General features: G+C 50.6%; 2 protein-coding genes across 2 annotated transcripts in view; one reads left to right on the top strand and one right to left on the bottom strand.

Annotated features, from left to right (window-relative positions):
- Positions 1–5,408, bottom strand: part of SLA (Src like adaptor) — an 88,786-nt gene extending 83,378 nt beyond the window's left edge. The window contains exon 1 of the mRNA XM_078441639.2: positions 5,389–5,408. The gene's annotated coding sequence lies outside the window, so the exon portion shown is untranslated. The remainder of the gene's footprint in view (positions 1–5,388) is intronic.
- Positions 1–13,618, top strand: part of TG (thyroglobulin) — a 254,995-nt gene extending 241,377 nt beyond the window's left edge. The window contains exons 46-48 of the mRNA XM_078441635.2: positions 10,735–10,869; positions 12,314–12,504; positions 13,395–13,618. Coding sequence (XP_078297761.2) covers positions 10,735–10,869; positions 12,314–12,504; positions 13,395–13,480 — 412 coding nt within the window. The 3' untranslated portion in view covers positions 13,481–13,618. The remainder of the gene's footprint in view (positions 1–10,734; positions 10,870–12,313; positions 12,505–13,394) is intronic.
- Positions 13,619–15,342: the final 1,724 nt, after the last annotated feature.

A 15,342-nucleotide genomic window follows, 5' to 3' on the forward strand; every position in this document is an offset into this window, starting at 1 on the left:
AGAGGAGGGGTGGCCACTTCAGAGAGCATATGGGGACCCTTCGTCATAAGACGCCTCCTAGTTCCCACGGAAATTCACCGTGGGACTGTGTATGGGCTGCTGTGGTTGAGTTGGGTGCTGTGGTCTGGACCTCGTTTCGTAGTCCTTGGTCCCAGAGCCCTGAGATATCATTCCCACATTTCAACACCACAGAGGACATTTCAGAGACGCGAGTCCTGACTTCTCTCTGAATGGAAGTTGGGGAGGGCTCTTGGAATTGCACCCCGACCCAGGCTCCACGTAGGATGCCAGACAATTCTTTACTTTGGGGAGAAGCAGCTCAGTGGAATGGGAGAACGCATCCTTTGGAAGGAAATCAACTGAGGTTTTAATTCCATCTCTCGCGTTCATTAACGGCCTGCCTTCCAGCAAGTTTTTTTTTTCTCAGTTTCCCCACCTATAAAATGAGTACAGTTACATCTCCTTCATAGTATGGAGATTCAAGTCGATGTGTGTTAAACATCTGGCATATTCTAGACGTTATGGTTATTTTTGCTTTGGGAACAATAAGTCTCTGAGAAGAAAAAAAAATTCAAAATGACTTAAGAGGCAGCAATGTTCTTCCTTCATGAGATGTCCTGACCCTGGAAAACAAAGTCATAAATTCTGGACTCAAGACATTTTGTGCACCACGACATTTGCATTCTAGACGTGTGTGTGTGCATTCCAGGGGCCTTTAACATTCCAGATTCAAAATATTATCTTTTTAATGGACTGTCTTGTTGAGTTTGTTGGAATTAGCGACCCAAAGAAAATATTAAGTGGCCGGATTCTTGAATGGGGTCCATGGGTCTGGCTACATCCTGGGGAATTGACAAGATTATTTACCAGTAAAGATGGAGGTAAGTCATTTTCTAAAACAGACTCCTCCAGCCTCGTGATCTGGAAGAGGGTGCATGCTGTGTGTCCTCTTTAGCACTGATTCAACAAATATTTACCTATTGCCTTCTATGCCCCAGATCCCCTTCTAGATCCTAGAGACGGAGAAGCCGGCAAGATAGAGAGGGGCTATCCTCTTTATTAACACTACAGTCAGGCGATGGGACTGACGGAGGTCTAAGGATGAGGTGCAAAGAGCAGACAACATGCACATAGTAAGCAGAGTAATTCAGAAAATGGCCCTGGGAAGGAGAAAGGGAAAAGGCTTGACACGTTTGAGGATAAAGAAGGAGGCCAGGAAAATTAAAACTAGAATTACCCTATGACCCAGCAATAGCACTACTAGGAATTTATCCAGGATATAGGAGTGCTGATTGGTAGGGGCACCTGTACCCCAATGTTTATAGCAGCGCTATCAACAATATCCAAATTATGGAAAGAGCCTAGATTCCATCAACTGATGAATGGATAAAGATGTGAGATATATATATATACTGGAATACTACTCGGAGATGAAAAGGAATGAAATCTTGCCATTTGCAACAACATGGATGGAACTGGAGGGTATTATGCAAAGTGAAATAAGTCAGCAAAAGACAGCATGTTTTCACTCATATGTGGAATTTGAGAAACTTAACAGAAGATCATAGGGGAAGGTAAGGAAAAGTAAGTTACAGAGAGGGAGACAAACCATAAGAGACTCTTAAATACAGAGAACAAACTGCAGGTTGATGGGGGTGAGGGGTCGGGGGGCAGGGAAAATAGGTGATGGGCATTGAGGAGGGCAATGAACACTGGGTGTTTGTTGGGATGAACACTGGGCGTTGTGCGTAAGTAATGAATTACGGGAGTCTACTCCTGAAGCCAAGACTACACTGTATATAGCTAACTTGACAATAAACTATTAAAAAAAAAAAAAAAAAGGAAACCAGGGAGCTGGAGTCTATTGAGGAGAAGGAGGGTGGTTGGAGATGTGGGAGACAGGGTCTTGTAGTTCACATAGGCGTTCATATGCTGTGGTAGGCAAAGAGATAGTATTTTATCTGAGTGTGTTGGAAGGGCATTGGGGATTTTTTTAAATGTTTATTTGTTTACTTTAAGGGAGAGAGAGTGCACTCAAGCAGGGGAGGGCAGAGAGAGAGGGAGAGAGAATCCCAAGCATGCCCCACGCTGTCCGTGCAGAGTCCCATGTAGGGCTCGAACTCACGAACCGTGTGAGATCATGACCTGAGCCGAAGTCGGGAGTCAGAGACTCAACCAACTGAGCCACTCGGGTGCCCCTAGCTCACTAGAAACCAGGTGTGTTTCTTTTAATAGAATTGAAACCATGTTATCCAGTGGGATGATCAGTTGGTTAATCAGAAAAGTCCATTAAGACGGGAACTCATGAGAAACGAATCGGGTAGGTGTAGACCTTAAACATTTTATCGTCTCTGTGCACACAAACGTGCGAGCATCCGCCATTCCCTCTGTGCAGGGTCGGAGGCTTGAGTCGGAAAACGCTCCTTTTGAAAGTCTTACAAAACCACAAACATAACGCGTGGCCTATGATTTCCAGCTTTGGTTTCTTGAAAGGGGGGGGTCTCCGCGTGATATTTAATTAATTTAATTAAGTTCTGTAATTACCACGACAAAGACAACTGGCACGCACAGGTTTGAGACAAACACAGTTGACTCTTGGGAAACACGTAACTTCCTGGGGAGGATGGACGCACCGGGCCAGGAAGACGCAGTCTTTTCTGAGCAGTAGTTGTTATGTTTTGTGCAGGGAATAAAATGTCCAGGTTACCGGGCGCCTGGCTGGCTCTGCCAGTAGAGCACGGGACTCTTGAGCTCAAGGTTGCGAGTTTGAGACCCATGCTGGGTGTAGAGTTTACTTTAAAAAAATATCAAATGTCTAGGTGAAGGCCCCAGATTCACTGAAAGCTTTGCTTGTAGCACAAGCAAAACAGCATATCTTTGCTGGGCTTTCTGGTCTATGGAAGTGTTGCAGGTATTTCTTGGGGGCCAAAGGTGGGATTATATTATTTAAAGTAAATCGGGGAGCTCATTTTTAAAGGATTGCCTAGTGAAACTTTTGGTAAAACAAAAGCCATTTGTAAAGCCTGTCGTTGCCTCTCGGCAACTCGTAGGCAGAATAATAATTCATAGGCAGAATCCGAACCTTTGCATATTAGATTGGCCCAAAGAGAAGTGCGCTTACAGGCTTCTACTTGTAAGGTCGTTAACGACGTGTCAACCCCTCCAAAAAAAAAAAGCCTGGGAAACAGAAGGATTCCATTCCTCCTTGTTCCTGAATTTTCCGTCGGAGGAAGTTATTTAGAGATGCTGGCTAGAGATAAGAAAGGGAGTATATTTTACGGGGATGAGGTCAACAAACTTCCTCCTGCCGACAGAACAACAGGGGTTGAAATCTCTGGAACAACAGGCTCTCAGATCCGTTGATCAGATGGACTGGAGCAGGGAGCCTGTCCACAGCACAAGCCTCTTAGCCCATGGTCGGTACAAGAGCCACCTTTGCGATGCAGATCCGTGGCTTGTTCGTGGTAGGAAAGATCCTCCCTACTCGCTCTCTATAGCTTGAGGGGAGCCCAGCTCAGATCTTTCCCTCAGAGGACACCACCTCCTCGGTCATTATGCTCCTTGATCAGCCCCAAAGGGCCATGGATGATGACTCCCCTGCACCGGAAACAGAGCTCAAGTCAGGAGCTTGTGCGATGACTCATCTCTGAACTGTGGCTTTTGGCTGGCCAGACTGCAGGCCTGGAGTCCACACCAGCAGGACTGAAGATGTCAGGATGGCTGAATGGGAAGCCTGGGCAGCATGGGGTAAACAGCACCAACCCTCTGCCCTTCCTGGACGAATGCAGCAACCCCGTGGTTTCTCAGTTCTGGTCTCCCCCCTCCCATACCATTTCAGGAATGCTTCTGGAAGAAACACAGCTTGCAGCTTGCTTGCTTAGAAGCCGCTGATGTCCCCCAACCCCTTGAAGGTGTGGCCCTCGATTCCTCTGGCCTCGGTTCTCACCCCTTTCACAGAACTGGAGCCTGCAGGACCTTAGTGAGTGAGTTTAGTGGTTCCCAGGCTTTAGGTTTTCCCGGATCAGGAAAAATCCCCATTTCGCTCTTCAGCATGAGGCGCTTCTCGGTACAATCGACGAGACCCAAAGCTCTGGGGACTCTGCTGCCTGCTGCAGACCCCAGTCTGCCCCCACTCCCTCTGTGCCCGACCCCCGTCCCTGTCTGTTCCCACAGAAGCCACCCCATGACTTCCCACGCTCTGAGTCTCTGCTCCAAAGGCCCTTCCCGGCCGAGCCCACTCGCTAAACCCCTACTCCCTGACTTTCCACAAACTCCTCTCCTGAGACAGTGGGTTTGCTTCTCTCTCCCTTCTTGTGAGGCTTTGTAAACACTTTCCTCATTTGATATCTATCTGTCATACCCACAACACCTCTGAAAAATGGTGGCTTTTATGCGTTTCCTCTTTAGCTGTGAGCTCTGTGCCACATGGCTGATCCCAGCCCCTGTTCAGGGCACCCCCCGCAGCAGGCATTCGGCAAATGTGACTCGAGGACAGTCTTGTGCTGACGTCCTGTGTTTTGCCATCATCCCCACTGAACTGTTTTCACACCCTGTGACTGAAACATAACGCTCGTAGTCATCCCCGGGACATGTGGCCCGTCAATTCCTCCCACACTCTGGCTGAACATAGCACCACGGACGTCAGCGACGGTACCTTTTCCTTGGATGGCAATTTGGAACTTTTGGAGGGATCTCCATCCTCTACAGTCTCTGAGCATCCAGAGGAAGGCTGAACAGAGATGACCAGACCCATTTTACAGATAGGAAGACCGAGGCTCAGAGGGTCAGCAGGGGAAGCGGGGTTTGAGCCCAGCTCACCGGGCTCGGGGCCGGGATCTCTCCTAGTCCCCATGCCCACATGTGACAGTGAAAAGATCCAGACCTGGCTTGAGGCTGGGACGAGTAACTCTCAGGTGAGGGGAAGTCTGTCCAGAGGGTTATAACCAAAGACAGCAAATGACAGCTAAAAGTTTGGGGCGCCTGGGTGGCTCAGTCGGTTAAGCGGCCGACTTCGGCTCAGGTCATGATCTTGTGGTCCATGAGTTCGAGCCCCGCGTCGGGCTCTGTGCTGGCAGCTCGGAGCCTGGAGCCTGCTTCGGATTCTGTCTCCCTCCCTCTCTCTCTCTCTGCCCCTCCCCTGCTCACGCTCCGTCTCTGTCTCAAAAATAAATAAGCATTAATAAATAAATAAATAAATAAATAAATAATAAAAATAAAGGAACGCCGGGCAGGACCACTTGCCTGCACAACCAAACCCCAGGTTTGGGTGTATGATTTCTCAGTGATCACACACAGAACAGAGAAGCCCAATAAGTATGTGCGAACGGTCAGCGCGAACGGTCAGCCCATGGCACCATGGCCGCTCAGCTAACCAGCTCCTCCTTTTACCTTGTCAGTCCCTGGAGTGTTCTTCCGCGTCTCCCTCTGCTGATGCGGAATCCAAATCCTGTCTTCTCCCTCCAGAGAGTCCTGGGGCTCTCAGCCGGGGCCCAGAGTCCTCTGATCCTCAGTGCCCTCTTCCACGGCTCCCACTGTCTGACCTGCCTCCAGATGTCTGCCTTAAACTGCTCAAAATAACTCCAGCATCCTGATAACGATCGGCTCCGCTAAGGAAAAAACAAAGCAGAAGTCCTCAGCCACAACAGCCTCTCAAACTAAACAGAGCAGATGGGCTGGAAGACCAGGCCTTTTCCCAAAAGCAGTGCTCCGTGACCTGCTGGGGTTGCTGACAGTGGCAGGCTGGAGGTGACCCACACCTGTTCCCAACAGCTGTCTTTCCCCAACCCCGAGCTCCAGGACGTCACCTTGGTGGTCTGAGGTTCTCTATGGCAGCATTGCTGACAGTATGGAAATCGGCAAAAGGCAATCGTTAAACCTTAGCCAGCACACCACTGGCACCAATCTTGAGAAGGTGAGGAAGGCGATGGAGCCCCTCCCAAGGAAGGCGATGGAGCCCCTCCCAAGGAAGGCGATGGAGCCCCTCCCAAGGAAGGCGGTGGAGTCCCTCCCAAGGAAGGCGATGGAGCCCCTCCCAAGGAAGCGTCGATATACAGCGTCACACCGTTTCACGTATAATTTCGGGGAGCTCACGGCCCCCCGGGACCCTACAATGGAACTCTTAGGTTAAAGGCCCCATGCGTAAGTGTTCAGGTGTTTCTCAAAGCTAGAGAGGAAAAGGGAATGAGTAGATGAGCCAGAGACTGAGCAAGAGATTTGAAATCTTTTTAATTAACTAATTAATTAATTTTGAAAGAGAGAGCATGAGCAGGGGAGGGACAGAGAGAGAGGGAGAGAGATAATCTTAAGCAGGCTCCGCACCATCAACACAGAGCCCGACTCATGAACTGTGAGGTTCAAGACCTGAGCCGAAACCAAGAGTCAGACGTTTAGCCGACTGAGCCACCCAGGCGCCCCGAGAGATTTGAAATATTTTATTGCCACACCTCACTTGATGTTTGGAAGCATGACCGTGTCACCATTTTACAGAGGAGGACACTGAGGCCCAGAAAGTTTATGCATTCTGTCCAAGACTTCACAGATCCTAGCTAATTGAGCTGGGATTTGAACTCTGCTCTCGACGCTATTGGGAACGAAGCTTTGCTTGGAAGAAATGAATAGCAGACAAGGCTGCTGTGGTAGGCAGAACCCTCAACATGGCCCCTCTACATGACCACGCCCTAGTCCCCACAACCTGTGACTCTGTTACCTTCCATGGCAAAGGGACTTGGCAGATGTGGTTAAGATTCCTGAGATGGGGGATTATTCGGGGTTATCCCGGTGGGCCCCATGTAAGGACATGAGTCCTACAGAGCGTGAGCGGGAGGGAGAGGACCATGTCAGAGCAGGCTGGCTCTGATGGTAGAGGAAGGAGGCCATCAGCAGTGGCCTCCAGAGCTCCAAGTGGCCTTCAGTTGACAGCGAGGCAGAAAATGGGAACTGTGTCCTCCACCTCAAGGGGCCCAGTTCTGTCACAGCCAGTGAGCAGGAGGCAGATTTCTCCCTCGGAGCCTCCAGGGGGAACAAAGCCAGCTGACGCCTTGATTTTACCCCAGTGAGACCCGTGCCGGAACTTTGAACTCTGGAAACGATGAGAGAGTATGTTTGTGTTGTTTTAAGCCACTGAGTTTGTGGTCATTTCTCAGGGAAGCCACGGAAAGTTCATCCGGTCACTTCCCTGAAGGACCTCTCAGAAACAGGCCGCGTCCCTCCCACACTGTAGGGGAAGGGGCAGGCCCTGGTGTGGCAGCAGAAGGGAGAGGGCGTCGCCTACTAATGCCAAGCTACCCTGGTGCCTCTGCAGCCCACACAGGAGTGGGTAGCCCCTGGGGGTGTAACGAGGCCAGTGCTCAGCCGGCTTTGGGATCACAAACCCGGCGTAGGTCTGGCATCGCCACTTCCCAGTGTGGGGCCCTGGCAAGAAAATGGCCTCTCAGAACCTAAGTTTCTTCCAATGTAAACACTCTGCAAATTACTCCAAGAACATCTACTCTCAGGGCCCTCGAGATAACTGGGGGTGAAGGGAACCCGTCAGCTACCAAGAGTGGCTACGGGAGAGGTGATTTTTATTGCCGTCAATTCTATCTTCCTGGCTTTTTTTTTTTTTTTCCTTCGTGTTCCTTTTTCCCTCTGAGTCTTACAACATCACTGAGAAGCTAAGCCATTAGTACTTTTCAGTGACCCTCAGCCCCTGCACACAAGTAGATGGAGAACTGGATTTGGGGTCTGGGGGATTCAGCTCCGGATCCTGGTGCTCCCATGTCTGAGGCATGTGGCGGCATCCTGGGTCATCTCCTGGGAAATGTACGGATGATAACATTTATGTCCTTGGCGGGTCCCGAGTGTTGGATGGTCAGAAGCCCACTCTGGTACCTGGCACAACTTCGTGCTCAGGAAATGGCAACTGGAAACAGGCACTGAGTCGAGCTGGCTGTAAACAGGTGACCTCGGCCACCGCAGACTCTGGGCTTTTGTGTGCATTTGACCAAGTGCAGTACACAAATACTTCTGGGCATTGGACGAGGGACTTAGCCCTTTGGGTGCCAGGATGTATAAATATTCATGCCGCTACCCCCTTCCTGTCCCCCTGCTTGGGAATAAGATGAAAACCGTCCCTAAGTGGGTGTGGGGTGCCTAACACTGTTCGCAGAGAGACACTACACTCTGTGGTTGAAGTTCCCCTCCTAACCGCGTGCCGTTAGCCCTGTTGGTCTCGCGGGGTCTCCCGTCTCTTCCGTGGCCCCTTCCAGTGTGGAGCCCAGTGCTGACACACAACAACCAAGATCATAACACTACCCGGCTCTCGTCAAAGCACTTGGAACTGGCTCGCACGTGGCTGGTTCGGTCTGGTGTTTCATGATAAGCAAACTAAAACCCAAGTTGAGTGACTCATCCGGGGTTACTCGGGCAGTAAGTGACAGAGCTGACTCAGCGGAGTGACTCAGCCCCATGTCGTTCCCTCCATGCCCTGCTGACAGCCATGTGTGCACTTGGTGATCGTGCTTATGGTCCCAGGAAGGATTCCAGCCCTTGAGACCCCTCGAGGTCCCCAGGCGAGGCTAGGTACCTGGGCGTCGGGCCCAGCCCTGTCCCTGTTGGTCACCCTAGTTCTTGGCCTGTGCAAGGGAGGGACTACAGGGAAAGTACTTTGTTGGCCTGAAATGTTCCCTTTTATACCCTTGAACTTGAGGGTCCTGCTTCCCAGTCTCAGGAATAACCACCACGAATCCCTCTGATTCATGGCCAGAGCCATGCTGTCCATGAAACATCGTGCCTGCCCTCAGAGTGATTTAACCTCCACCCAAACCACCTGTATCTGGGAGCCAGCTAGCCCAAGCCCTTTCCCAGCACATGCGTCCAGTGGGCGTCTTCCTTTCATACCAGCACAGATGAGAACCACTGGTGACACTCTGTGCCCATGGCCAGAAACTCTGCTATTAGCTTGACAATGGTGATTACATACGAAGCAGAAGGGTGGATACCTTTCAAGTCCTTGCTACATGTGCCACCTTATTCCAATCTTTACAATGACCCCACAAAGCCGGTATTTATGCACCTGCTCCAAAGCATGGAATCAGGGAGGCCATGTAACTTGCCAGGGGTCACCGGCTTGGAGTGGGGAGGACTTAGACCTGGGGGTGGTGCCACTGGGCTGCATGCCCCCCATTAGCTCATGCCCCTGGCAGTGCTCTTGAGCTGACTCCGCTCTTCAATTCACTGCGTGTCTCTGGGTAAGTCAGGAAACGTCTCTGGACTTCGTTTCCTTCATCTGTAGAATTAGAATTGGCTCTTGTGATAATCTGTGGCCGACTACAAGGTTAAAGAGTGCAGTCTCCACACAAGACCACGCTTACTTCTGACACCAAGTGCAAATTCAAGGGCCTCCCAAACCACCCTCAGGCTTGATTATTCTCTAGAAAGACTCACAGACCTCACTGAAAACTGCTAGACTCATTGTTACATCATACAGGGAAAGAAGTGAATTCAGACCAGACAAAGGAAGAGCCCAGGAGCGTTCCAATGCAGAGCCCCACAGTCCTGTCTTTGTGGAGTCAGGAAGGGTCACTCTCCTGATGTGTGACAATGCCCACAAGGTAGCACGAACCAGAGAGGCTCACCCAAACTTGGTGTTCAGAGGTTTTATTAGAGCCCAGTTACATAGGCATGATTGATAGATTGATTGATTGATTGACTGCCTATGGTTGATCTCAGGCTCCACTGATACCATGTGGCCTATATCCCCCACCCTAAGTCACATGGTCTTTTGGCATGACCTGTCCCCACCCTAAGACTGTCAAGTGCGACCATGTTTATGGAAAATCCAGTGCAATTAGCCTCTGCACTAAACAGAGGTATGATCACAGGGCACAAAGGCCAGACTTCTCTTTGGGGAAAGTCAAGTGCTTTACTACACAGCTGTGAAGTCCCTTCTAGCTTTTTCACTGTGACACTCTCCCAGGGTTCACCCCCATGGCCCCGAGTACCCCTGAGCTGGTCTCCCCAAGGCCAGCCCCAGCCCAGTCCACTCAAACGTCTCATCTGGCCTCTAAATCCTTATTCTCTCCTGCATGCTGCTTATTAGATGTTCGATTCAGTCATAGTATATATTTATTGACCAGCCAGCAATGGTGTGTCAGGCACTGGTCTAGGCTATATGGATGAACGTCATCCTTGAAAAGGTGTGCAAGTATAAGTCGTATGAACAAGGGCTAACACAAAGAAGGGACTCAAATTACAGACTATTTTTTAGTATTTATTTTTGAGAGAGAGAGCGACAGAGCATGAGTGGGGGAGGGGCAGGGAGAGAGGGAGACACAGAATCCGAAGCAGGCTCCAGGCTCCGAACTGTCAGCACAGAGCCCGATGTGGGGCTCGAACCCACAAACCATGAGATCATGACCTGAGCCGAAGTCGGCTGCTTAACCGACTGAGCCACCCAGGTGCCCCTACAGGCTATTTTGAACAAACGAATGTTCCATTGACATTGCAAATGTCATGGTTGGAAGTTTCCAGAGAGGTGATTGCTCAGCTTTGGGTCCACTTCAGCCAACAGATGTGGGCCGCCATTGGACTAAAGGCCAAACCAAATCTTAACTAAACAAACCAAGCACGGAATCCTACACGTAAACAGAAAAAAGTCTTCATTTGGGGAGGAATGTTGGTTTTCGGGTTGTTTGGCTTTTCCAGAAGTTTACAATTCCTTTAACTGTTGCTTCTTATTTCCGTGTGTTTTCTCAGCCTGGAGTTGCTGGCAGATGTTCAGTATGCCTTCGGCCTTCCCTTCCACCCTACCTATGAGGGGCAGTTTACTCTGGAGGAGAAAAGCCTGTCACTGAAAATCATGCAATTCTTGTCCAACTTCATCCGATCCGGGTGAGTGGACGGCATGTGCCTGCTTCTGCCATCACGCCTCCCTCCCTCCCTTTGAACCCTTTGCATTGGCGGACTCCCTCTACCCCACCCCCCAGCCTTTGTGGTCACCTGCCACTGGGCTCCCTGTCTCAGTCCCCCTCTTCTAGCCAAAGCTACCTCTGTGTAGATTAACCTCGGTGAAGGGATGCTCCAGTCACACGCTCCCTTATTCAGCCGCGTGTGACGCCTCGAGATCAGGGTTCCCGGAGCTCAGTGCTATGGACGCTGGGGCAGGATAAGTCTTCGTGGTGAGGGCATCCTGTGCATTGCTGGCTAGTCAGCACCTTTTCTGGTCTCCCACCGCAAGAGGACGGTAACCCCTCCCCCCAGGCATGAGAACAAAATATCTCAGTGCCAAATGTCTCCTGGAATACATAGTCACCCCAAGTTGAGAAGCACTGTCTTAGATTCTCAAATTCAGTTAAAATATTCAAGACCCTTATTGACCCTCGCATCCCCTCACCCCTCTGTTCTAGCCCAAGTACCATGCTCACTGTCCCCACTTCCAAAATTGGTTCCCCCCCCGCCCACCACACACACACACCTTTATGTCCTGGCCAGACATGCTCTGGCCACCTAGCATAGTACTCAGGCCCCTGGGAAGGGAAAAGCGGAAAAAGTCAGGTTTCATCCGTAAACCACACACAGTCTGAAACCTAAAGCCCAACCGAATTAAAAGGGCAAAGTTGAACTTTGTATAGTTTGTTGTAGGAGTTGAGCAGAAAGACAATTATTTTAATTCAGATTTAGAAAATGTATGGCTGGAGACGTGACAGTGGAGTGGGGCCTGGAAGAATCGCAGGATGTTCAGACACAGGATGCCAGCCCAAAGAAGTCACCTTCAGGTTGAAGGGATGAGAAATACCTTGTTTGGTGAATGTCAGGAGGTCAGACCTGGTGGCGGGTGTGGGAAGGTGCCTGAGTGTAAGAGGATATGACATCCCCTTCATAGGGAAGGTGGCTCACGAGTGGCCGACAACTTTGCCTGGCTCGCCTTCCCCCACCCAGGCCTTGGACAAAGGGCCCCTAGAGATTGGTTGTAGTGTCCAGATACAAGGACGCCAGGATACAAGGGGACACGGTGGCCAAGTGAGCATTCAGAAAGACAGGAGGGTAACGTGAGGTCCTGAGTAATGTTGCTGGGTCATGAACTCGCGTCTTTCCTTTTCCAGAAATGGCCTGAGATGGGTGAGGTGAGTCAGGGGCCTTTCTGCCTTTAATCATTTGGAATGCGGCGGGAGAGCACAGCGCTAAGCATCAGATCGGGCAGATTCAAACTCTGCCTTGACACCTAAAGATGTGTGATCTGGTCCTTAGACACTGAGTGCAACTGGAAAGTGATCCCAAGTGACAAAAGGAATGACACGTTTCCCTCGTGGATGTTCCTTTCTTGTCATTTTCCCAGAAATCCCAACTACCCACATGAGTTCTCAAGGAAAGCCCCTGAATTTGCAACCCCCTGGCCTGACTTTGTCCCACGTGCCGGCGGGGAGACCTACAAGGAGTTCAGTGACCTGCTTCCCAATCGACAGGGCCTGAAAAGCGCTGACTGCTCCTTCTGGTCCAAGTACATCCAGTCTCTGAAGGCCACGGCAGGTGGGGAGGCTGGAGCGGGCAGGGGGCTGGGCAGAGGGCAGATGGGGGCTGGGCAGAGGGTGGACGGGTTGTTAACCCCCTGCATTTACTGAGCTCGCTGGGTGGCAGATGTGGGTGGAGCTCACTGGGGCCAGTGAATCATAGGGTGCCATCGGCTCAGCATTTTTTCATGAAGAGCTCACAGTACTGGGGGTTCTTCTGTTCTGATGGGGGCGAGAGGGGAAAGTTAGAGAGAGAGAGAGAGACAGGGCGAGGACACCAGGGGCCTGGGTGTGGGATTTCTAGCCAGGGGAGAAGTGGGTATTACCACTTCTTCCTGCTAAAGAGAACTTCCTGTTGAGCAGGCATTAAGGAGAGAAAATGAATCATAACGAGGGCTCTGGGAATACAGAAATAAGTGCAATGCCTTTAAGAAGCTTCCGGGAGAGTGGGGGAGTGAGTGATGTAACCCAGCAAATGGCCCCTTGGCTTTCCCAGCACCACGATGGACGTCTGCACCCAAGCCAGTGGGAGCCTAGTGGAGGGAGGGTCTGGGAAGGCTTCCTGGGGAGGTGATGGTGGGGCTGAAGGTTTTTAGAATGGCAGGATTTCTTCGTGTGGCAAGAGATGGGAGTGGAACATTCAGCAGGGAAGGGACCTTGCCCAACATGCTTTAGACGGCTAACACTGTATTAGCCTCCAAGGCCAAGTGGCTCTCTATTGAACCTAAGTCCCATTGTACCCTTAGCGTGACCAGTGGTGGTGAATCTGATGCCCGTCCCCTGGAAATGCTCTGCTGTTGAGCAATCATTGGGAAGGCCCGTCAGAGGCTGGGCTCTCTTAGGGCCAAGGGGGAAGACATGGGGGGAAGACCTGATTGGACTGGACCAACCTTGCCTCTCCTGTTTCAGACGAAGCCAAGCAGGGTCCATCAGCAGAGAGTGACGCGGAGGACCCGCCGACAGGAGAGCCAGGCTCCAAGAGCTACAGCAAGTAGCTGTAGCTGCTAAGACGCCCCTGCCCAGTCTGCCAACCCCACCTCAGGCTGTCACCAAGGGCATCTTATTCTCTAAAATAGCCACTAACTTTCAATAAAATGTCTACATGCAGTGACGCATGGGTGACTCGGATTTGTTTCTTTAAGACAATCCTTGGGGGACGACAAACCACATGATCTTCCTGAGGCTTGAATCCCAGACTACCGCTTCCTTCCAGCCAATATTTGTGGAACATTCTCTCTCCCCCAGGCCCCGTGCTGATTTGCCAGGGAGGCAGGGATCCTGCCCTCGGGATGGAGAAAAGGACAGGTAAACAGGTGTTGAGAGTAACACAAGAAAGGAGATTGCATCGAGGGTGGGCTCCAGAGGTATACAGTCCCACCCCCACGTTAGAATTCTCTTGTGAAGGTTCCAGAATGGAGACGGGAGACCAGCTGGGCCGGTGTAATATCCTAAGCAAGAGACAACGAGGTCTGAATTAAGGCCGTGAGGGTAGAAATGGGGGAAGACAGAGATCTGAGAACCCTTTTAGGAAGCAGAATTGATAGGACTTGACTGAATGTGAGCAGGGGTAGAGGAAAGGAGATGAATTATTACCCCAATTATGGTTGCTTTGGGTTCCCAGATAAGCAACAGATTTTATCACTTACCCCCCTAAAGGACACACTTATGAAGGCAAATCTGTTTAAATCTGTCTTCTCTCTCAATCACACACACACACACACACACACACACTCCAGAGAGACAGAGACAGGGAGACAAAGCAAGAGAGAGAGAGAATTAACCCAAAGTAAAAGCAAATGGAGCTGGTTAGCAGTCTCTGTCATTTATGTGGTACGTCCTGCGTTTACGTTCATCCATCTCATTGGGGCATAGACCAGACTCACTATTGATTCATATGTTGGGACCATCACCCCGTTTTGCAGATGTAGAAGGGGAGTCTCGGGAAGGGTTGTGGTGTGCCTAATTTCATACAGGGGAGAAGGTGGACAATCAGAGTTCAAGTCACGTCTTCCGGTTTCTCTATTTCCTTGCACTCTCTAGACTTCAGATACGTTTACAGTGACATTGTGTATTAGGCAAAACCCTCCTGAAAGCACTGAGGACCTCAGGTAACCTCTAAGCTGCTTAGAGGATCGATCAGTTAGGATAGTTCAGTGCCAGAACCGAACACCCAACGAAAGTGCCTTAACCAAAGGATACTGCGGGAGGGGGGTAGTCCTAGCATTGGTCAAGGTCCCAGACTCTTTCCAGCTCTCCTCTCTGCTGTCTTCAGCACATGGATGATGTCTCACTTCACTGCCACAGTACGGCTGCCACAGTTCCAGACATCACATTTGCTCTTGACGGCATCCGTGCTGGAAGAAAGCAAGGCATGGTATAAAGGGCCTTCCCTTCAGGTGTCTTTTTCCTTTCTTGGAAAAGTTTCTTCCCCAGAAATTCCCAGCAAAATTCCCTTTACGTCCCCTTGGCCATCATGGAGTTGTGTCCCCACTTGTAGACCAATCACCGACAATAGGGAATGGGCTTACCATGACCTGATGAGACAAACACGACTTATTCCCTAGAGTAGGAGATACCACTGTGCCAACAAAGCTGGAGTGCAGTTGGCAGAGGTGAATGGCGAGATACTTACTGGGTAGAAGCCTGGGAGTTTCCTCAGCCACCAACACCTGAGTGGGGGCTTCGAAATAAGATAGACCTGGACATGGTCCCATGCTCTGCCAGGTGTTCACAGTAGCAGAATGACTTGGAATAACTCCTTTAGCCCAGTGGTTCCCAGCCTTGGCCATTGGCTAGAATCATCTGACCCCTTTTACGAAATCCCAATCCCAATACCACATCCCAGATCAGTTAGATC

This window comes from Panthera onca, chromosome F2, assembly GCF_046562875.1.
Source record: "Panthera onca isolate mPanOnc1 chromosome F2, mPanOnc1 haplotype 2, whole genome shotgun sequence".
NCBI lineage: Eukaryota > Metazoa > Chordata > Mammalia > Carnivora > Felidae > Panthera > Panthera onca.